Source organism: Alligator sinensis, unplaced genomic scaffold (genome assembly GCF_000455745.1).
Source record: "Alligator sinensis unplaced genomic scaffold, ASM45574v1 scaffold98_1, whole genome shotgun sequence".
Lineage (NCBI taxonomy): Eukaryota > Metazoa > Chordata > Crocodylia > Alligatoridae > Alligator > Alligator sinensis.
The window spans coordinates 1,529,340-1,552,488 of NW_005842058.1; the positions used below are offsets into that span (position 1 = coordinate 1,529,340).

Below are 23,149 nucleotides of genomic sequence, written 5' to 3' on the forward strand. Positions count from 1 at the left end.
TTTACCATAGGCAAGAAGTCCCTATGGTCACAGCAAAAGGGTGACATTAAATTTCCTGGGTTTTCAAGCTGCAGGTAACGCTCTGGTCAGGTTAGCTTTGTGTGTAATACACTTTTATCTTTAACACTCTGCCACGTATCTTTAGATTCACTGCTAATTAGGTTACCCATACTGAAGGTGGTAGAACTTCTTGATTAAGATTTATTTTCATCCCAGGGCATAACAGTCACATTAAAAATGCCAACATGACTAAGTAACTTCAGGAACAACTGAACCAAAAAACAAAACAAAACAAAAAACACCAAGAAAACACCCCACCCTTGGGCAAGCTACCACTAGGGAAGGGGACAAGCAAAATGGAGATAGCTTTTTACCTGCAGGAATATCACAAAGAGCAAAGAGTCCAACTCTGATATCCCCATTCACTGTCCACTTCTGTGTTTCACAGTTTGGATTACAACTGTGGTTCATAAAGCGAGAATAATTCCCCTTTGGGCCAGCATCTATTATCCGGTCCTTTATTAGAGAGAGAGAAAATCATATTTAGAATTCAGACCAAAGCAAGAGCCTGCATTTGACAAGTCAAGCATCTAACCCTAAGATTTCAGATAATATATTTATGTAGGTACTTGTTAAATGAATTGCAAGTGATGAGCTTTTCCTTGAAGGCAACCTTCAGCAAAAGCTTAAACAGGTTAAATATGCATGCTTGGGAAAACAAAAAGCCAAAGGGACTGGTAATGGGATCTATGGCCCAGTTCAACCCCCACCTCCCTGCCCCTCTCTGTCAACAGAGACCTAAAAGAGCCATCTTCTAAGCTACTGTCTGGGGCTGCTAGGAAACAGCCACATCCTGACATTACTACACGTGTTTCATTAGCAGACTGCCCAAATTCCACCACAACTCAGAGTCTTGTTAAACAGCCTCATTCATGAAAACTCAAGTTTCCCACTCCTGTAGTGGCATCCCCACTGGATCACAAATAAGAGGGGTCCCCGAATCATCCACTCTGACTAAGGGATTTCGTTTTCTGGATCCTTGTACATGCATTATACTAAATGAGTTGCACTGTAGCTACAATTGAACTTTTTTGCATTAACGTGAACCAACAGTTCTGCCACTACTCCAGGTCTCAAAGCCTGATCTCGCAAGCAGCAACACACCATTATGCTATGCAGAGTTATGGTCTTTACCTTTGTAACAGTTAACATATAAAAATTGGTTACGCTGTTCTCATGGGCACGTTTGATTCGCAATCTGCATTCTTCTTCATCAATTAATTCGCCAACATACTCATTTACAAATTCACCCTGAAAGAAAAAAAACCCAAAGAAACCCAGGCTTATTGTTTGCTAAGTACAAGTAAAAGGAAGAAGCATAGTACATGACACAGGAAGCCCTTGTAGATCAGGCTTAGTCCTCTGGCCCATGCAAGGTGGCTTTCTACTATAAATACAGAGAACAAGTGAACACAAAGTACTCTGTAAGAGTCACCAGTATAGAAAAACTACATATGCATTCAATTGGAGACCTTGACTTACAAAAGGGTTACATCTAGAGCTTGGATTGAAAGTACAATTGAGAAAACATTATCCTGTTCCCAAGGGTGCGCTGGATTAGTTAGCTTTGGCTTTTAGTTAATTGGGGACAGCTATGTCCAAACACCTGTATGAGCCAATCTAGAGAAACTGAGCACATCTTTATAAACAACATATTCAAACATTCAGGAGAGAAAAAAAACACAAAACACCAAGACACCACATATTAGGTATACAACATATAAGCAAAATGTCAAGCGCATGTGCAGGTGGCACTTAAACTACAGGCTGTGACTTGGCCCAAAGAAAGAGACAGGCAAAAAGCAGACATACAACTGCTTCTCCATTCACTGGTTTTAGTTACGACAACTCAATCACAGACATCATTTCAAGATGCATGCTTTCTTCTTTCAGAAACACCTTCAGGGCTAATACCCAGAGAACCTCAGCATTAGACAACAGCAACCTAACTCTATTACCAAACATTTTCACTACATAGTATTTGAACAGTTATTTTATAAGGAGTTTGAACGGCCAATAGTGAACGTGACTAGCGTGCGATAACAAGGTTTGTGTGGGGCACAGATTATACAAAACTGGATTAAATAATTAAACCACTAAAAACCTGTTAAAAGCGAGCCTTCAAGCTGACGACATGTTCCTGGCTTTTACCTGATGCAATATGAAGTGGCCAGGACAGGAGAACACCTTGATACAAGGACAGCAAATACTCAGTGCACGGAGGGTCAATGCTGCTAATGTTCAGGCACAAATATTAACCCTTTGCTAGGCTCAGAGTCAGGAGTTCAAGGAGTATCTGAACCATTTCGAGACAAAGGGGCTTGTGTTTTTCTTTTTAAAAGAATAACATGTTACAGGCCTGATCCTGTGAACACTGCGCTGTGACAAAAGCCTACGAAAACTAAGTTCTGGTAGCCAGCCGGTTTCAGAGAGAAGTGTTCAGCCCTCCTTGACCAGAAAGAAATATGGCTATCACAAACTGGATCTTTAAGAGAGGAAGCAAGAGAGCAACGAAAGAAAAACAAAATCACAAAACCTACACTACAGAGGGGATAAGGTTATCAGGGCACAGTTCTCAAAACACCTACAGCACTGGGGTCAAAGATGTGGCCCGCAGGCTGGATGCAGGTGGGGGGTGATCCAGCACACAGTGCCAGCCACATGCCACTCATCTGGCCCTTGGGGCCAAATGGAGTTTGATAGCCCAGACCTAGTATGAGTCATGAGAAGCCTAAGTTTCATTTTTCAAGACTGATTTAGGCTTTTCAAAGTCTACATCTCATTTCAAACCAATGAACTTCAACTCCTAGGTCATGAAGGTACTTTTGAAAGTCTAATGAGAGATCTCTCTACTTTCCTTACCAAATGACTTCTGTTTCAGTCTGTGCGCTTTAGAATACTTCACTGAATTAAGTCCCCTCCCGCCAGAAGCTTTATAATGGAGCCACTGGATTTTGAGGAGCTCATGAAAGGATGAAAAGATGCTTTCAAATTTAGCACAGTAAAGCAATTCACAGGATATCTATTATACACATGCTATGAATATGAAGTTTTACCATATATACGTGTTATAGGAACACACTAGAGTGTGTTAAAATCTTCTTAACAAGTTTTTTTCCATCAATTTAGTAGGCATCTCCTCTAATTATGGTCAGGAAGTCATTTAAATGCCTATAGGCGGAAATGTCTCTAGTCCAGCCAAAGTCTGTGATTATAACTGAGGCAATATTTGTCAACCTCAAAACCTAGTTTAAGTTATCTGCTCGCACACCTCCAACGTCACTATAGGCAAGTGAATGCCTGTTTCGTCATTTAGTTCCTATACCAAAGTGCTATCAGCAGTAAAACTAAGCTACTAGACAAAGCCAGGAGGGAGACGATCTAAATCACTCTGACAAATGCAAAAAACTCACAGTTAAAATTGTTTTGCCCAAACCCATCTGCCTGGGTATTGAAGACTAGTGGATAATCCTATGCGTGCTATTTAAGCAGCACAACTGCAGGAAGGAGTCCATTCAGAATGTCTTAGCTTTTATCTGCAAGCTCCAATTATATCTGAGCCAAGTCCATCATCCAACAGTACATCCATCGCTTCCTGCTACAATCCAAAACATCACAGTGGAATTCCCAGCTTGGAGAGCGGCCAGCTTCCTTTTATAGTGGAAATCCTTACATAAAAATTTTGTCCATGAAAGTCATGAGATGTGCCTTCATAGCAAGAAGTTCCAGGATTGTTTCTTTAGTAGGATGGGAGCAAATAAAAAGGAGAAAACACGGAGCCAATCAAGAGCAAAACAGTGCTCCCGAGCAAACTCTGGGGATCCAGGTCAAAGGATAAACACAACTTGTCCTGAAGTCTTAAATGCCCATTTCATCTGTAGCCAGAGCCAGATCTTCTATGCTTCAGGTGTGCTCAGCCGCCTCCTTGTTCAGAAACAACGAAGCCTGCATGAGTAAGAGCAAAACATACATCTGTCCAACAGATCCACTCCTCTGCCTGGCAAGTTAAAGCAGCTGTGAAATCCAGGCCCATCATCCTCACGCTTGCCTCGAAGTACAGCAAGACTGCAATCCAGTTAGAAGAAGATTCCCACACTTGGAAAAATGGACTCAGATAGGCAAGTGCAAGCTCTGGTTTTTCCATATCAACTGTCACACATTCCACCCGGATTAATCCCAGACTGGCACTCTCAGGAATACAGTGTGCAGTGACACAGTGTAAAGGAAAACCAAAACAATCCATTTTCAGGACTATTAGGACAGTCCGGAAAGATGGTCCCATTCCCCTGCATCGCCTTGCCCTCTACCCATTGCCATTTCTTTAAGTCCACAGCAGTCCTTTAGTTAATCAGTCATTCTTGCTTTTACTAACAGCATTGGAATGAACAGAAATCTCTGCATCTTCATTATACTTCTCTGCCTTCTTGAACTTTAAGAACTTAAGTGTGTTGTCCAGGGTTTCCTGATCGCCTCAAGCCCTTTAATAAAACTCCGATTTCTTCTGAAATAATTCCAGTCTGTAGAGTTGAGTGCCAAAGAGGGTGAAGAACAGCATCCTTCCCACATGTTTCTAAGAGCAACACAGTACCCCCCCTCCCATTCCCAAGTCAGATAACTGGCTACTGGGAACTGCAACGAGCATTTTCTTGGGAAGTGGCTTAAAATGAAAAACGAAGGTACTTAAAAACGACCTCTTGCAATGAGGCTCGCTATCTCAGGCAGCCCTACTTCCCATCCTTTGTGCTATTCCGTATCATGTCATTATTTCTATTCGCCATGTTAGTAATAGGGGTAAGGGAAACCAACCAACCCAAACAAAATAAAACATGCAAGTTTTATCTCCATCCCACTAAGATTTTTTTCATTTTTAGTCAAGAGGTTGTTAGGAGGGGCTCAAACCACTTCAAATTATTTGTTTGGAGAGCATCCCCCCTCTTCTCTATGCCCAGAAATCACTGAGAACACATAGGTACATCATTTTCTCCTAGAAGTGTTACTGACAGTCCTCATCTCAAGCCCATTCAAAGGAATTTATGAACAACTGATGCTGACCCCCTTTTCAAAGAGATAATGTCGTAACAATAGAAAGACATTTCCTCCAAGACGCCTTACATTCCATGAGGTCAGATTTGTTACTACAGAGGAAGATTCGCCTTGTAAATCTAAAGATGCACTTGTCTGTAGGAAAATGTAGTACACGCTCTCTTAAGGTACAAACCATAAAAGATTAACACGTTATTCTCTCTCACTCCAACAGTTAACTCAGCATTTGTCCCAAATTCTACCTTTTTAATGTTCCTTTTTGTCCTGAGACCCCAGCCACGGCGATCAGTTTTGATGATTTCAGCTTCTGGATAGAGTCTTTTGGTGAAGCACTGGTTCTGACAGCGCTCTCCTGCCGGGCAAACTTGGGGATGGCACTCGTACTGCAGCATCCTGTTCAGACATTCTGACTCTAGACCACAGGGGTTTTCATCAGACGGCTTGCAGTTACAGCGAGGGATTTCTGACAAATCAGCAACTTGAATCTGAACCTTCCCTATTACTTTGTTTGACTGTGGGAAATAACAAAGAAAAGGCACAAGGAATAAATTTGGATTTAAGGCAGAGCTTACACAGTTTAGGATGAGAACCACTTGATTTAAGGCCCACCACAGCCAAGGTATTTCAAGAGGGAGGGAAGGCAAAACAAATATCATACACTTAGCGACTGACAAGCTGAGTTTTATTTTTTTCCCAACCCTTTCAAAAGAAAGCAATGTGGCAATACTACTTCCCTGCAATTTGAAAACAGACAAAATGCAAGGACCCTCAGACCACGTCTGGTATTATTCCACCAGCTTAAATCAAGGATCTATGCTGTTCAGGAAGGCCAGCGACAAGGTGCATAGTGAAGAAAAGAAGACGGAACTGATGATTTTGAACTGAGAGCAAGAGGTCTGCACAGTACAGTTATTGACACTATAACTCTTACAAGGCACAGAAAAATGCTCTTACTACCCTGAGGATGTATTTTAGAAAGTTAATTTAAAAACAGATTAAAGTGCACAACCTGGGGTATTGTGCACCCGAAACCGCTGGCAAAAATCTTTTTCGGTGGTTGGGAAGTCTAAGTTTTCACACCGATATTTTGTCATTTCCAGGGCTGTTCAATGCTAATGTATTTTCCTAACAGGAAATGAGACCCAAGATTCATTTAAAGATAAGTGAGATCTGCTTGCAATTGTCAAAACACTTATCTTAAACAGGAATGACCTTTAACTCTACAACCGATTTATTGATGCTTCCAGCCCTCTCATTGCAAAGGTACACACCCCTTTGTATGGTGCTCAATGAGGCAGAGCACTCAAGAGTCCTGAGAACAGCAACATAATTATTTAAACTATCTTCTAAGCCAGAGTCAGTACAAGTTGCTTCCTCACATGCAGCTACATAGCTTACTCATACAGGAGAGAGAGGCAACTCACTTTAATATGCTTGTAAGGTGGGGGTTTTCTTGAATTCCTTTCATTCTCTAGTGCTTCTTTGCTTTCTCTTTGTGCTTTCAGCTCCTGGAAGCGTTTTGCAGCTTCTTCAAGTGCTGTGCAAAGGAGCCCCAAATAGGAAAGAATTAGTGTTGGCTGCTGCTGCTCAGAGGCATTTAAAAAAAAAAAAAAAAAAAAAAAAAAAAAGAGAGAAAGAAAACTAGTACTTAGAAATCTACAACAAAAAACAAACTAACAATAGTGTTGCACTAAAACGCAAATCAATTTTACACCGACTACTTTTCCGCAGGTGTTTAAACATCGTGCAGGGGCCCTGTGCCATCGAAGCTCAGGCTCCACATCAGCACTTATTTCCAATTTAACTTGGCAAGAACTGTGGTAGTTAGATGCTAAAAGCATTCATCAGCTCTGTACAGGGGATCTATACAGAGTTTGCAGTTTAACATGGACACAGAACACTAGGCACATAATTCCCATGCAAGTTAAGTGGTGATGGAGACACAAACACGTGGAACTTTTGTCATAAACCACTATAAACTTTGTTTAATTTTACCTTTCTTGAAGGTCTTGTTAATACTAGTCTGCCCCTCAGCAAAGCTTTTATCTCCTTCAACATAAGGGAAAACTCTGCCCTGGTGTACCCAATAGTAGTCATGTGAACCAAAGAAAAATACTGGGAAGTCCCCGATATCATGTTTGAGGCCCTGTATGTTGAGAGGCACAGACCTGGGATTGCAGATCTCAGCTGGCCACCACCTGAAAGTGAGGAAAAGGAGAAAACTCAAACTCTGTGAAACAAAAGCAAAGGTTTGGCTTCTAGGGCTGAGGAACTTTAGCTATAGTAAGAGCAGCTTCATTTCCTTCCTAAAAAACATCCCGCTCATCAATGAATAAATATCCCTTCAACTTGACTCCCTTCATCTTCAGCTGTCTAATGCAGCGGTCTAGAATTCAGGCTAGGAACATTCAAGATTCAATGTACTGCAGCAAGACTTCTGCTTGTATGAGGGCTGTGGGACTGGACACAACTGCGGACTAGCTTTCTGCAGGACTATCATCAAAACTGAACAGTATTTTTTTTTTTTACTGAAAACAAGAACAACATTAATTTCAAGGTTGATTAAAAGAAAAAAAAAAACAGCTGCAAGCAAACTAAAAACAATTTTTTTGTGCCAGATTTGAAGTAATATTCAAGTAATTAGGGCACACTGATAAATGAAAATGGTATAAGAAGAAAAATATGTGGGGGTTTTTTGTGGGGTTTTTTTTTTTTTTTTGCAACTATCAACAGTGTTTGAATGTTGTTTCCCTGAGCGGTCGCTTTGCAATGCAGGGAACTCCAACAGCAGCACCGTGCTAATGCACAACCACTAGAAGGGAAACCACCCAGCAACATTTGGCTGGGCTTCTTTTAAGCTACATAATGCTATGAAAAGTGAAAAAAATGGGAAGGCTTGACAAGCTGCATAGATTCCAGAAGCAGTGAAGGGGGCTTATAAATTCAAAGTTAGGACTACCACTCTGAGCAAGTGAAGCAAGGGACAGATCATGTTCCAGCAAATGCACACAAAAACCAGCCATGAGCATTTTCACTGATTGTGCTATATTGGTGAAAGCTGGAAAATAAGTGAACAACTCAGTGTTGTTCCCTCGCATTCTGTAATGCCAGTCCTCACAAAATCCTCCAAGGACAAGCTGAAACTGTTGCTGCAAAGGCCACTCGTGGTAGACCTTTGGGCGTGTGTTTTATGTTCAGATCTGGACGAAGGAGGCGAATGTCATTCGTGCACCAAAAATGCATTTGATATGGAAATCTTAAGCACCTTTCTGCTTCCTTGTTCTCACCGTCTCCGACACGCCAAACATGTCATTCATCATATTTATTCTGAGACGGGGGATACTCACGAGCATCAAGCACCACATGCATTCCCCATTGAGGAACATTAATCATGACCCCTAAAAATCAAACAACCTAGGATGTTTCAATTAAGTAATACCTGCTTCCCCCCACCCTCCATCACCATATCCCTAAAGTATCAAATGCATCATGCTCATGTCTTCCCTTTGCTGCCTAAAAAAAGCACAAGCAAAACTTAATTAGAAAAAGACATGCATCTAACAGCATGTCAGATAGTCTACATCAGAATCGGCCTTACTAATAATGAGATGTTCCAACTGGTTTACCTGTAGGCCTCCAGGACAGTCACATCACCACCACAGAAACAAAAAACCTAAAGTAGTTTCTGGATGGAGCTAGCCAACTTGCCTGTAATTTCCAAGCTTGACCCAAACAATCTGCTTGTAATGTAGCTTCTTGCCAGCTTTACAATCATTGCAATTCCAGCATCCTTCTGGCATTTCTAGGTTGAGACATTCAGGATGAAAGGAGGCTGGACAGGACTCACAGCACAAGAGTTTTCCACCTTAAACAAACATACTTGTTTAGTTTGCAGAAAAAAAGCTTATTCTTAGTGGGGGTGGGAGGGGAGGGGGGGACAAAAATCAGTGTTACTCGATTAAAATGCATTAAAAATTTGCAGTGGCCGCACACCAAACAAATAGCAAAAGGAAGGGATCAAGTCAATTTACAATGCTGGATTAAAAATTCAATTCTTATTTTTCTGTGACATTTTCTTCTTCTTCTGGCTGCATCAAGAATGCATATAAGCAAGCTAAGGAATTTCAAAACTAATTTAGATCAAATAAGGCAAGCTGACATGGGATCTGATGTTTCAGTGACGAGCATAAATTCTTGAATATTCCATGACTTTTTTTTTTTTTTTTTTTTTTTTTTTTTTTTTTTAAATCTAGCCATTCTGGAAGTGGCCACTGTTTTGTAACAATCAGACCAATCATCAACTTTTTGAAACACTTTTTATCCAACATTGTCATGACTGAATCCTTTAGCAATCAATCAGTTAGTGTGCATATAAACCAGCCTATAGGTTGATCAATGCTTTTCTGCATCCAAAGTTGTTTTTGGCTGGCTTGTTTCTAGCAGATGTGTTTTATTGTGAGCACACATCTCGAAGCCATCCTCACTGGGTGAAGCAGCTGAGATGATCAATAAACACTTGCTACAATCTACACACAAATTTAATGAGTCCCAGGGCAAAAAGACTGGGAGAAAATTTAAAGCAGCGTTTTAAGTAATTATTTTTTTTCATACTATGGAAGTAAAAATCGAAACTTTTTTTCAAATATTTATCAGAAAATCTTGTCCACCTATAGACTTTCAAAAATGTCACCGCATTAATTGATTGTAGCATCTTGCAAAAAGCATTCCTTAAACAACCAGTGACAAAAAAAATAAATCACTTCCTATATTTCCTCTGTCAAAACCGTAATAAAATGCAAGCATTTGGATCTTCCAGAGCTCCCCAGCCCCATAAGTTAAAGTTGTTTTAAAAGAATTTTTGCAAACCATTTCAGAGGAAATACAGACCCAACATAATCACTGAAACAATATCCAAGATGGTAAAATGCCAAGAGATGCAAAAACCAAAATAAAAACCAAACACAAAAAACTCTCAGTGCTAAGCAAGAAAAAACTTTGCTCTTATGATGCATTAGTAAGATATTGCTCAAGCTAAGCAAACGGAGGGCTCAAAATAATTTTTGTTGTTACAAGTCACACAGATGCTGAAGAAATCTAAGCCTAGTAGCAATGTGAAATGATCTAACTGTAGGATGACTAGCTGGGTACCATTCCTGAACACTCTTTGGGACGTCAAATTTTTGTGGGGATAGGCTACGGCCTCTGAACCTGACAGACAGACACTGCAGGGTCTTTTTCCATTAATTCCTTTGATAAGCCATACCAGTACAATACCAACATGGTGTAAAGCATTCACCTTGTTTTTGAAAAAGCATCTGTTCTGATCCTGCCATAAATGCCCCCCTGCTGTGCAGGACAGAATCCCCAATTCCATCAATTAAGAAGCACTGCTCCGAGAAGTGAGCAATCAGTCACGTAAGTAAAGAAAGGAGCACCAATGTACAGAGAAGCAGGCAAATGAGCCATCTGCCTTCTTAAGTCTTCAGTTTTCCTCTGGAATGCCAACTTTCCCATATAAACACGCCACCTAACAAACCTCGTTCTTATTGTTGCAGGGTCTGCATCAGCTGTACAGGAGATCTGGAGTAGGATTCTCTGCCCTCAGATCAAGGCAACTGAGTAAGTTCTTAAAAGTAATTTAGAGGTGCTGAACTAGAATACTACAAAGCTCTGCTCCCCCTTCCTCTTAAGCTTACGGCTAGCTAGACAGCCCCCTTAAAATTAAAATAACCTAATGTCAGATACAATCGGTGATTTAACCTCTGGAAGAAGAATTTTGGGATGCTAATTATTTTAAGCCCTTTGATGATAAATATTTTGCCAACAACATCAACACAAGCTCACAGTAATCAATGAATGAAATTCACTAAAAGCATCAGGTGGCGCTGGACAAGCAAACATTTGTTTGAGTTAAAAGAGAAAAAGAAAAATAGGAAAAGCGAAAGTAAAATTAAAGAGAAGGAAACTATTTTGGTTACCTTTCTCACATTTCTTTTTGGAAGCTGACGAAGGAGGAGGAATCATAGGTAATTTCATCAACTCAGCACGATTTGATTCATTCAGTAGGTAGTGGGACTTATAGGCATATGAACTGAACAGGGGGTCTGAATGATCCTGCACTACCAGCCCTATACGAAACAAACAGAAAGAGATGAGTTGCAATGAAACTACCCATGATTCCATAAAGGTGAAAATAAAATAAATCAAATGAACACCTAATATGCATATATAAGTTTGAAAGAAAAAGATAATATGAAGAAAAAGAAAAAACGGACAGAAAAGGATTCTATAGCTACCACAGAAAGGTCAAGCTGAATTCTCGGACAGGCTGAATTCAAGTGTAAGTGGAGAAACTGAGAGTAAACAGGCTGCGTCTAAGTGGAATGTCCTTTGTGCCATCTTTCTGATTTGCAGACTTAAAGACCTGCTGCTAGCTCCCCATGAGTCCCCTCTTTCCCAAATAAAACAGCTGGCCCAATTACAAAATAAAGGTAACTGAGTGACTGCATCAGAAATGTTTCTTTCAGAAGGGATGGTCAACTGGAGGGGCCAGAGACTCTGTACAGGGGATCCCAGAACTCAACCACCGCTACAGCCGTGCTCCAAGCTTTTGCTTTATTTTAAATCATTTGTTGCACTTACAGTTGCATAGAAAAATGTCAAGATTTGAGACCAAACGTGAATGCTGCAAGCATGCAGAGCAAGAGGGGCTGTTATGTCATATAAAGTTCAAGGACTCTGCAATTCCACAGCTGGGGGCACTGAATGTTTACTGCAACAAAAGGTTCAATATTTTGCTCTCCTAAAAGTCTACAGTTGCTTCTTGCTCTATGCCTTTCCAAAGGGGTTAGCTGGATTACAGCACATTTCCTAAACGGGTCACTGAGTCAGGCAACTCAGAGTCAGAGAGAGTTTTAATCAGGAGTGCGGGACGCTGGTAAACTGGGTCATCTGGCAAACAGCACAACACAGAACTTAAGGCCCAAGGAAGCTTGAAGACAAGCTCCTTGTGGGACAGGAGGGGATTGGGGAAAAAAAAAAGATATTCCACAGTGATAACTGGAATCTGGACAAGAAAACATGGGGCCTGCCAGTTGCATGGAATGAGCTAAACAGTCTGCTGGTACTTTGATACCTACATTTTTTGTCTTTCTAAAAAAGGCACCACACCTAAAAAACACAGCTCTTCTCTCCAATGCCAAGTAGCGTGTTAAGAGACAGCTAGCACTGTTTTCATATGTAGGCAACCAAATGTTAATATGTTTTATTCTCAATTTAAGGGTTCAGAGCTCCTGCCATACCCCAGAGTTTCACCAGTTCCTTCTTAACTTCACACAGACCATCCTGACCTGGTGGCTCCTCTCTAAGCCTACTAATGCTGCCAGGTGGGCAGCTGAATGATGTGCAAGGTGCACTCCCACTGCCAGCTGCCCTGTATAGAAACCAGTCCCTATCAAAGCCTGAGAGACCCATGTCATACTCCTATGGTACATGGGGACTTCATTTAGTTGCCAATTCGCATTGTAAACTTTCTATAAGAATAAATTAAGGAACAGTGAATATAGAGGACTGGAAATTTTAATCTATGCAATGCTCATACGTTTCTTCTATTGTTAACAGAAAGTGTAGTCTTGTGCAGAGTTAGGGTTCAGCTTCCAAGCAGCTGTATATCCAGCTCCAAAATTACATCACTGTAAAACTAAGTCAATTGAAGGAGGTAAGGACTTCTCCCCTCTACCTTGCTTTTATTTTTTTTAAATAAAGCAGCAGGCACGCCAGGTCTGCACCTCCATTCTTTCTGATGCAGTCATGGTAACAGCAGGGGAGGCACTCTCTAAACTACTGGGCAACGACTACGCAAATCTGGAAGCCCAGCCCAAAATTCTGCTTTCTGCTGTGCATGCTGAATAAAATCCAAATACTTGCTGAGGAACAGCTTGGGCCTTTACTAAAGTTCCCCACCTGTAGGATAAATAGTATTAGCCTCACAGACAGAGAAGCTGCTTACGTTTTGTATTTGTGTAGCATTGAATACATGGACAACACCTTGGAAAACAGCACTTAAGGGCTTTACTGTGATAAGCACCAAAATGGCCAAGTCCTGACAAAGTCTATGCACTGTGACTCCATAAACACAAATACCACATAATACAAAATAGCTGCATATCCTGGTACTGGAGCTTAAAAATGGTACGCAGAACTGACAATTGCAACAGACTACAGGTGCTCCCAAGATTAACCAGTGATCCTCCATTCTGGAAGCACATAATTAAATTTCATTACGATCCCAGTCAGAGCACAGAGCCCTTCACAGGTAGCAACTGACAGACCATCTAAACTTACTCCTTTAAAAACCTGTTCCAAGCAGCGCCTAGACCGCAATGACCTACCTCTTCATGCACAAAGCAAAGCAGCAACAGTTGAAGGCAATGTGTCCTGAACTGTAAGTTCCCCTTAACTAAATCTTTTGTCTCAGAGTGAAGCTGTTGCTGGACCTTTTCAGAGGAATATCTAGGGTGACTGCTCAGTCATCAATAGAAAGTCTCAGAAGCTGGTTCTTCACACTCCTATATCCGAGTCCAGCATCAGACTAGTCCTAAGCAACTGGCATAAAATCCTGAAGTTTAGTTTTACCCATTTGCTCTACCTACAGCAGGATTTTGTTCCAGCCCATTCTCAGCTGACAACATTATGCAAGACTTATGTAATTTCCTCCCCCTGTGTTTTTCCTGCACATCTGGACATAATTGTTAAACTTTTAATGTAAAAAGCAAGCTAGAAATAGTTCTCAACTCTTATGGGCGTCTACAAAAGCACCTCTGGATACATATACACAGGTTTTTGTTGCTTATAACATTCAGAAATAGGATAATTAGAATTGTTTAGGTGGTATACTTTTACATACACTAATGAAATCAGAATCAAAATTAATGTTAAATCAAGACATATAAATATCAATCTAAAACCTTAGCAATATAAGAGCATAAAAACCACATGCTACAATCATAGGCTGGCATGTGTGTATGCTCGTGCCGTGCCCATGTGACTTCACCCAACATATACACTGCTTAGGGAATTGTCCCAAAATACTAAGACAAGCTGATTTATGGAAAAGCACTGAACCATGTTGCAAGCACCTTTGTTCCACACCCTTGGAGAGCCCCTCTCAGGCTCAGCGTTCTAAAACTTACTGTTTCCCTCTGAGCCTCCGGACGCCATTTCTCTGGAAAAAATTAGATGCATTTAAAAGGGCAAGAACTTTGTCTCCATTTACCTTGATCCTCTGCGACTGCTCCTGCACTCTACTTCTGAACAGGGAGAGCACCTGACTCTGGCTCCCTCACCCTTTTCCTAGGTCCTGTATCTACTGCTCTGTTCTTGCATACGCAGGTGGATTTCAAAGCCACCGTGTATTTCACCTCCTTTACTAGCGAGTCTCGAACTGCTGAAACACATGGATGCACGGAGTGCAAACTTTCTGAAGTACTGCATTGGGTATTTTCATACATTACTCACTCTCTACAGCTCCAATTGATTCTCACACCCTTCACAGAACACGGTAGAGAGATTTCTGCATTGTGCTTTTTAGCCCAAAGTAAAATAAAGTGACTGGAACATTTTCTCTTGCCTTGAACCAGAAGTTCAAGTTAAGCAACTGACAAGCTTGCTCTGGTGTCAAAGGAAAAGAAAAATAATAGCTGAAGCAAATGGAAAACTACCTTCTTATCAGTGTTTTATTTATTTAGGTGGCACTGTGTGTAGTACTCTTCCAACACAAATACAAAACAAAAAGTCTCAAACTTAATGGGAGCTAGATGTAAAAAAAATAAAATAAAATAAAATAAATTCTCTAGGCTATAAATAAATATCATCCATCAGCTAAAAGATGTCTCATTAGTTGCAGTTCATCATGAGGCTGAAGAGGCAGTAAAACAATACTATAACATGCTCAGTTTACAACTGGGGACTCAACATCTACTTGTTTTGCCAACTGGCAACATATGGATGCATTCTCAGCACCTCAGATTTGTGTGTTAATACCATACGTTAAAGGCCAAAACAGGTATGTGACAATCTAGCAAGGAATAAATGAAAAATCACGGGCACTTCCTATCCCCCAAAACCCAAGAGGAAGCATGGAAATCGAGGAGCCCCAAAAGGGAAAAAAAATGTTACTTGGTAAGATATCCCAGTTTATTCATTTAACTGTACCAATGACCATACCAGCTATAAAATGGAAGGAAAAAAATAGTACTGCTCACCTCTTGCACAAACGAAACAAAAGCCTACATTTACAGCTGATGAAGAGTGATTCCTTTTGGAATGGTTACTACAGATGAGAATGTGGGATGACACAAACAAGCTTCCTGCAGCAATACAGCCATCTCCTGAGTGATAGGCAATGGGACATCTCAAACATCTCACCATACGACCTGTTTAATATAAATGCAAAAAAATGCACCATGTCACAGTGGAATTAGGATATGACAGAATACACCACGGAGGGATGCAACTTTGGTGTTATTCTCCCTTCAGAAAACTCCTGTTAACTTTGATGTGGGGTGTTCAGCTTAAATGAAGAGAAACCCCACTTGGTTCTAGCCATTCCAAGAGTAGTGCTTTTGACTGCTGCTGCACAGTCCATTGCCGTCTACCTGCTTAAAATGTACTTCAGCCACGTGTGTACACTTGACCAGTTGTTGAAACTGAATGCCAGAGGCTTAGCAGCCAAACAAGTCCAAATACCACAGAAACTATTTTGATGTGTCCAGCAGCTGCTGTTAACATAGCCTCAAAACCGAACTGTTTCACAAATAACCCAATGTACCAATGGCCAAACTAAACGTGAAAACCTTAGCAATACACGTCCTCACCCTGCCTATTGCACCATTATTTTCTGCTCCTCGTTTCATTGTCATGCGTTGCAGTTTCCCGATACTGCCTGAACCTAACTGCGTTCTCACCTTTACTTGCTTTGTGGATGTCCTTATCCATGGAGCAGGCAGTACAGCAATGCTGTGGGCAACGAAATCCCCGTGACTCAAAGACAGCAGTGGCAAACTTGCGAACGCAGGCCTCATGATAAAATTTACCACAGGTGCTGACAGAACACCGCTTCACATCTTTGCCAGGAATCTTGCAGGAAAAACATGTATGTTCGCCTTTTAGGAAAAGGAAGGAAACAGACATAAAAAATTAACAATCATCATTTTCTGCGAGGCAAGTTTGCAACTTCAGCAGACAACCAAGTCCCCCGAAGTTAATGTAATGAATAGACCCCCCGCTACATAACTGATCATGTATTACTGTGGAATTAATTAATCATCTGATCGGTATTACCTCAAGTTAAGCTTGGAGCCCTCTTGTGCTAGGTGCTATACAAAGGCAAAACACGACAGAGCCTCTGCCCTGAACTGTTAGCCACTTAGTCTTAGGGGAAATCAAGGAGAGATTAAGAGGATGTTCTTGAACTTTATTTACTGAAGAATGGTTACCGAAGCTTCCTCCAACCATTGCAATCAATAATCCTCCCCATCCAAGAGATAACTCTCTCATCACTCAGGCGCAGCAATGCATTTACCGTTTTTACACTCTGTGCAGATGAACTTCCCGTCAGGTATTGATGTCAGCCCCAGGCACTCCACGTGAAAGACATTGCAGCATTCTCCTTCGCAGGACACCAGACACTCACCAGAGCTCTCACAGATCTTAAAACAGACAGACAGATAGGAAGGGAAAAGATAAAACAGCTGAAATGATTTAATATAGGCGAGTCACAGAGCTGAAAGCAAAGGCGATACACACTGGCTGGAGCCTCATCCTACTATGACACTCCTGACTTCAGAACAATACAGGATTGTTGGCCAAAACCCCTCAACAGATCTGCTGATATTGAGTAGAGGGTTCTTTCAGCAGTGGCTGAATCTGCTCCCTCTAACAAGGTACAGGCAGTCCTCAACTTGCAATGTTTCGAGTTACAACATTTCGCACTTATAAGGTTTATAAATTAACACTGTTCCAACTTTATGATGTCAGTTTCAACTTTACAACGCCTGATCTGATGCGACACCACACCAGCGAACAAGTTCGCCGCGTCGCTCATCTCCCTGGAGAACATCTGTCCAAACTTTCTTGGACACTGCCATTAAGAAAGCAGACAAGACTCCAGAAAAACCTGCAGCTAAGACTCCAGCCAAGAACCCTTCAAAAAGTCCAACCAAGAGCCTTTCAAAAAGTCCAGCAAAGTCACCTCAAAGAAGTCCTTTCCAATCAATATGATTGCTATTTACAGTATAAATACATTAATGTAGCTATATTACTCATCTATAATTGATCGAGTACAAAATTCTGGGGTATTTTTGGTGAAAATATGGTATCGGGCCTTGGTTCAGGAACCAATCCCCCATTTATAACATTGTTTCTTATGAGAAAATTGGTTCCGAGTTACAATGTTTCGACTTAAGACCCAACTGCCTCATAAGTCTGAGGACTGCCTGTACTCCCATTTTTAATAAATTAAGTTAGCACCCACACTTCTGGATTCACATGTAAACCTCAACTCTTACACATGCCTGCATCTCCTATTGGCCTGAATGCTTTAAAACACATTCTCACTTGGTTTTACTCTGAAAGACTTTAGGAGCTTTGCAGAGAGCAGAACACAGAATCTTGTTTATTTAGTGCCCGTAGAGACTAGACTGCATTTTCCACGAACTCAGGCATGTTAATGTACACAAACCATTCCCAGACTTTCTATCTTTTTCAGGATAGCCAGTGTCAAATTAACAGACTTGCTCAAAACACAGCTGCGTAATTTTGAAAAGGTTTCTAGTCTGGTAGAAGACCTATCTGTTTTTACTAGGATACCACCTACCTGACAAACTGTATCCTTCTTATTTGTTCCAGTGCCTCTTCTTGATAAGCTAGAATCTACTGACTGCACGTCAGAAGCATCAGCATCTGCAGCAGCCGATGGGCTGTCTGAGTTTTTTCCAAAGCTACCCTACAAAGGAAACACCCAAAACCATTCTAAAGCAATCCACTTCCAACAGATTAAAGACAACAGTAAGTCAGAATCAATTAAAAGGTGCAACATATATATGAAGGTTTTGAACATTATTAGAAAGCCTATGGACCTCCCTATGGTGACTCAATAGTCTGCGTCCCTATCAACACATGTCCTGGGTCATACACAGCGATGCCCAAGTCCCCGACCCACCTTATGAAACTCTCCATTGCCACAACATTCCAGATTTTCAAAAAAACAAAATAATTCTGAATGCGTCTATCAGGTTACTCACCTATTCATGGCCTGCAGCCTTAATTATTTCTATTTTTCCATTCAAGAAACTACAAAATCTGCATGCAAAACATTACACATTTACCTGCAGATCATTAAGTCCTCTGGAATCAGAGTCAGACGTATCTCTGTACACTGAGCTAGTCAGTTCTACATCAGTTGAGGCACGACTCCTTTTCTTTAGAGGTTTACAAGAATCTGAAATCTCGCTGGCACCTTAACACAACATACTGAAATTAATCCCAAAATATTGCTTGCAATTTCTTTAACTGTTAAATCCCTAAGAGAGAAATAGCTGAGACTTGAAAGATGAAGCTGAGAGGGAAGACTTTGCAAGCATCACACTTGGCCTCTCACCTTCAGGTCTACCAATCTGGCCAGAACACACAGTCTTTTTGTCAACAGCTTCCAAATCTCATTTAACAGAACAAATTAAAACTTCTCCATAACCACTGCATAGGGTGACATACTGAAACAATTTACCAAATTACCACTTCCCAGGGAAGGATAAAGCCAGCCGGGTTATCAACCCATCGTTCATCTTACAACCATTACTGTGAAGAGATGTCTTCATTTTAATCAACTCAGCATTTATGAAACTCAGTTTCATAAACTTCACCTTGGAGTACATCGAATCACAGAGTGAAAAGTTTAAAGCAGACCAAGAATACATACTAAGTATAAGTGCATCTACATGTGAAATTAGTGCACCTGAATAAACTCTGCCACAGTTTGTGCCAGAGCTCATTGCTCCCAGGTAGCAGCATTTACAAGTAGGCCTGGGATTGCAGCACCTTGAGCCAGGGCATTACGTACCCAGCTGGCAGGGGGCCCAGGGGGGTCAACCTGCCAGTCTGGAGCTTCTCCGCCCCAGCTCAACATGCTGCGGAGGGGCTGGCTGGGGCACAAGGGTGCTACTGGTGTGGGGCAAGCCAGCAGGCAGCCCCTGCACTGGAGCATCCTTCTGTCTCAGCCAGCCCCTGGCACTGGCTACACATATGTTGTGGCACACTAAGTAACTCTGCCATAGGACGGTACCTGTGTTGGGCATTACTATCCTATAACAAAAGTTCATTAGTTTATTCCAGCCTAGTGGCGCCACACGTGCAGGCAGTGATGCTTTACTGTGGAGCTAATTAGTCAACTCCGCAGTAAAGCACGTATGTAGATGCCCCCACTATCTTCTAAACTAGCCTTACCAATAAGCATCTTCATAGAAGAAAGAAACATCACTAGCAAACATCAGGGGGATTACTGAGTTTGCACTGACTGAGAGCTACCAGCGAGTCGCAGTGACTGGCTTGTAGACCTGGTATTAATAGCTAACATTTGCTTTTAGATCAGTCAAACTCACCTTTCTGTAATCCAGTCTTCACTGCTGTCTGTGGAACCATCTCAACCTGTTTGAATAGGAAAATCCAGAGTTAACAGAGGAATTTCCCCCCCTAGTATTAAAAAGAAAACGACAATTAAGTTTAAGTGATTAGCATATCTGAACTCAGAGGCAGTCTGTCAGTCCCCTTCTCAGCGTGAGGCTTCTGTCCTGTTGGGATATAATCCTAGCTGCCTAGGCTGAACACCAGGTGCCAAGGCAGCCGTATGTGCACTAGCAGCAAGTCCTTTCCAGCGATTCTCTTTGTGCATGAAGATGAGAGGAAAAAGACTTTATCCATGTCCAGCAGGCAGGAGAGGGGTTCCGTTTGGCAGCCAATCCTAGCGCTGTTGTAAAACCCCACACCTGCATAAGTACACATTTACCTTAACAGGCATGACACTCAGGTTAGTGAGACAATGTGTTGCCATTTTAAGGCACTTCCACCAAGCATGCACGCTTGAGCTTCTGGGAATATGGACCTTTTTTCTGTACAGAGTGCTGCAAGGACCATAAAGGTGAGGATGTGGACTTCGTATAGAACATTGTAGCGCTCTATACAGCTGGAGATTCAACATCAGTACGAACTGAAGTAGACAAGTTTATGGTCTTGGAAAAGCGTTTCAAGTTCTTGGTCCTACATCGGAGGGATGAGATTAGAAATCGTTCTGCCATCATACACGTAACACACGGAAATTTGGTGACTGTACCAAAATTAAATGAAGCAACTTGTCTCCTAAGATCCTGGTTTTTAGGTTAAGGATTGCAAGTTATTTCTTACAATGTGGTTACATATTCATGTAGAAACACATTTAGTAAATATTTAAGGATTATTCTATATTTTTTTTAAAAAATATTTTATTTTGTTGTACAATAGGTAAAAACATACAATAGAAGGATTTGTATTGGATACATTTTGTAATACAAATATAAAATCTAAACAATCACTTATTTCTCTACTACTCACTGTAACAGTAGCATTAACATTTTGTTTTTCCCCCATTTATTATACTCATTCCAGTTATAATTTTAAACCAAGTGGTTGCAGACTGAATTTGACTCAGCTGCAAAAAAAACTCGACTCTGGATAACAAATATTGTTGCGTCATTTGAAGAAGTTACTCAGATTTTTAAAATATAACTTAATACATTCAAGGTTATGCGCATTACAGTGCATCTCTGATTATTTTAAGTTTTTAGTCATATACTTTTCCTGAGAAAAGCAACTCCATGTTCATAGTCTTAGTTAGCTACATACTATAAGCAAGCATAGCTAATTGGGATCCAAGAAGTTTATATTGTTGGTTCTTGTACCTTTTTTAAATTAAGGTAAACGCAGGAGGGTTCGTTTAAAAAATAGGGAAGTTGAAACTCCTCGCACATCAAGATTTTCAAGGAACTATACGTAAGGTATCTCACATTCAACATTTAGTTGCGCTTAAGTTTCAGTGAGAAACGTACACTTTGTAGTTAAAAAATATGTTCTTCTGCCTTTGTTGGCAACCCAAACACAGAAGATCATGGTAGCGCACTAGAAGCAAACCATGGAACACAGAAGTGACTAGGTCTGTTTTCAAACTCTAAAAGGTAAATGAAACAAAATAAAGCATTAATTTAAAACAGAGATAAAAAAAGACAGAATCCTATTATAAAGTTTAAAAATAAAGAAGAAAAACCAAACCTTTAACTCAGCTGTCCCTTTAAAAAAAAAAAAAAAAAGTGCCCTTTGGAAAGAGCTACATAAAAGAAATGTCCATTATCCAAAATTCTTAGGTTTCAAGGGTAAATTACTTTACAGTTTAAAACTGGGGGAGAGGGGGAAATCAAATGTGCCCAAGGAAAAGAACCAACAATTTTGACAAATTGGTTAAAAAATATATTCCTTTTTAAAATTAAATTACGTTGCTTACTCAACTTGCCTGTCTCCACTCAGAACTTTCTATTTAAAAAAAGCAACAACATTTGTCTGTCTGACATCCAAATTAAAGAAGTGCCCTATACATGTTAGTTCTACTCGAAGAAAAAAAAAAAAAAAAATCAATCCCAGAAGACCTGTTTTTTGTCTGCCAATATAAAAATCGTATTAATCATCTGTAAGCTAAATTCAATCGTAGCGAGTTCATTTTCCAATGGTCAAATTAATCAGTCTAATTCTCTTTGAAAAACAAAATCTCAATACAAACCAGCAGTTAAACCAAGAGTAAGAAGAGGAAGGAACCTGGTGGCAATTCCATCAAATAGAAATGACTGAAACACAACAGAAATTTCAAAGTAAACATGTACGGTTCATTAGGAGGTCTTGCATCATTGAGTTCCCATTATCCAAAGCCTGACTGATACTGTGAAGATGCCAGTAGCAGAGTCACAGCAATGGTATTGACAGGGGAATTTCATGGAGGATAGTCCAAAAGGAAACCCGATGGGGAAATGGAGAAAAATAAAAAAAAGGCACCAATTTAAGCCACAACATTTATGAATACAAAATATTTTAACTCTCTACATGGAGGAAGCCAACCTGCTCCTTTTTGATCTTCTTCTTTGGCACAACTTCCGTGGATTTCTCAGACTCTGAGCGCGTTCTAATCGATCTTCTCTGTTGTTTCTTTTCTACAGAACCTAAGGGAGGAAAAGAGTTTCTATTATGCGATTCCCCCAATTTCAGTACAGCAAGAGCTCTCCAACACCATTAACTCAACTCAAGACTTTCTTCTTCTTTGCAAACATAACTCAAACATTTTAAAAGATCAATTTAAAGTTATCTGCCAGTTGTTGCCCTGGTTGCAGACAAAACACATCAATTCTGTGCGGAGAACATGGATTCAAAAAAAGACACCAATAAAAAAAGCGGAAGGGAAAGGCTAGAGCGCACAGATTTAGGCATGGCATGTCTCGGCCTCTGCTTGGGTCATTCTTCTTTGCCTTTGGCTTTCTTACGAAGGTATCTATAATTTAAAGAAAAATAACTCCGTAATCCTGAAAATCCTTAATTTAAAGAAACATCATGTCATCTAAAACGTTGTAGAATTTCAAAAGATTCAGAACTTAGCTTTCACTGCCAAAAAAGATAGTTCTGTATCAGAACTCTAGATTTTAGTAAAAGTTTCAGCAAGAGACAAGCTACAGCGGCTGCACTGAATTAGAAACCTGAAACGTTTACTAAAGGACTTCAGGATGCTGAGGGAGGAAAAAAAAGAACACAAACATAACGGTTAATGGACGTGATGCTATCTTAATATGCACATCAAAACTGCAGATTAAGTAAATGTAAATTTATGATGTGGAAATCAAGCTCTAATCTAAGGCTGAGGGTTACTATGCTCTAGCCTGGCCAAACCCAAAATGATATTCCACGCTACAATGAAGTACTTTGAAGG

The 23,149-nt window shown here is 40.6% G+C and overlaps 1 protein-coding gene across 3 annotated transcripts in view; it reads right to left on the reverse strand.

The window, feature by feature from the left end:
• The window catches only part of NSD3 (nuclear receptor binding SET domain protein 3), a 40,185-nt gene that overhangs the window by 5,314 nt on the left and 11,722 nt on the right, over nucleotides 1–23,149 (reverse strand). The window contains exons 8-21 of one of the 3 annotated variants that reach the window (XM_006023009.3): nucleotides 22,291–22,391; nucleotides 19,758–19,803; nucleotides 18,489–18,619; nucleotides 17,978–18,106; nucleotides 16,685–16,811; nucleotides 16,068–16,265; nucleotides 15,366–15,536; nucleotides 11,082–11,231; nucleotides 8,812–8,968; nucleotides 7,099–7,301; nucleotides 6,528–6,640; nucleotides 5,346–5,615; nucleotides 1,195–1,311; nucleotides 375–516 (exon numbers count right to left, since the gene is read on the reverse strand). In XM_006023009.3, the coding sequence (XP_006023071.1) occupies nucleotides 375–516; nucleotides 1,195–1,311; nucleotides 5,346–5,615; nucleotides 6,528–6,640; nucleotides 7,099–7,301; nucleotides 8,812–8,968; nucleotides 11,082–11,231; nucleotides 15,366–15,536; nucleotides 16,068–16,265; nucleotides 16,685–16,811; nucleotides 17,978–18,106; nucleotides 18,489–18,619; nucleotides 19,758–19,803; nucleotides 22,291–22,391 (2,055 nt within the window). Of the gene's footprint in view, nucleotides 1–374; nucleotides 517–1,194; nucleotides 1,312–3,525; nucleotides 4,006–5,345; nucleotides 5,616–6,527; nucleotides 6,687–7,098; nucleotides 7,302–8,811; nucleotides 8,969–11,081; nucleotides 11,232–15,365; nucleotides 15,537–16,067; nucleotides 16,266–16,684; nucleotides 16,812–17,977; nucleotides 18,107–18,488; nucleotides 18,620–19,757; nucleotides 19,804–22,290; nucleotides 22,392–23,149 lie in introns of those variants that run through there. The other 2 variants (XM_025203404.1, XM_025203405.1) reach the window with 2 other exon arrangements.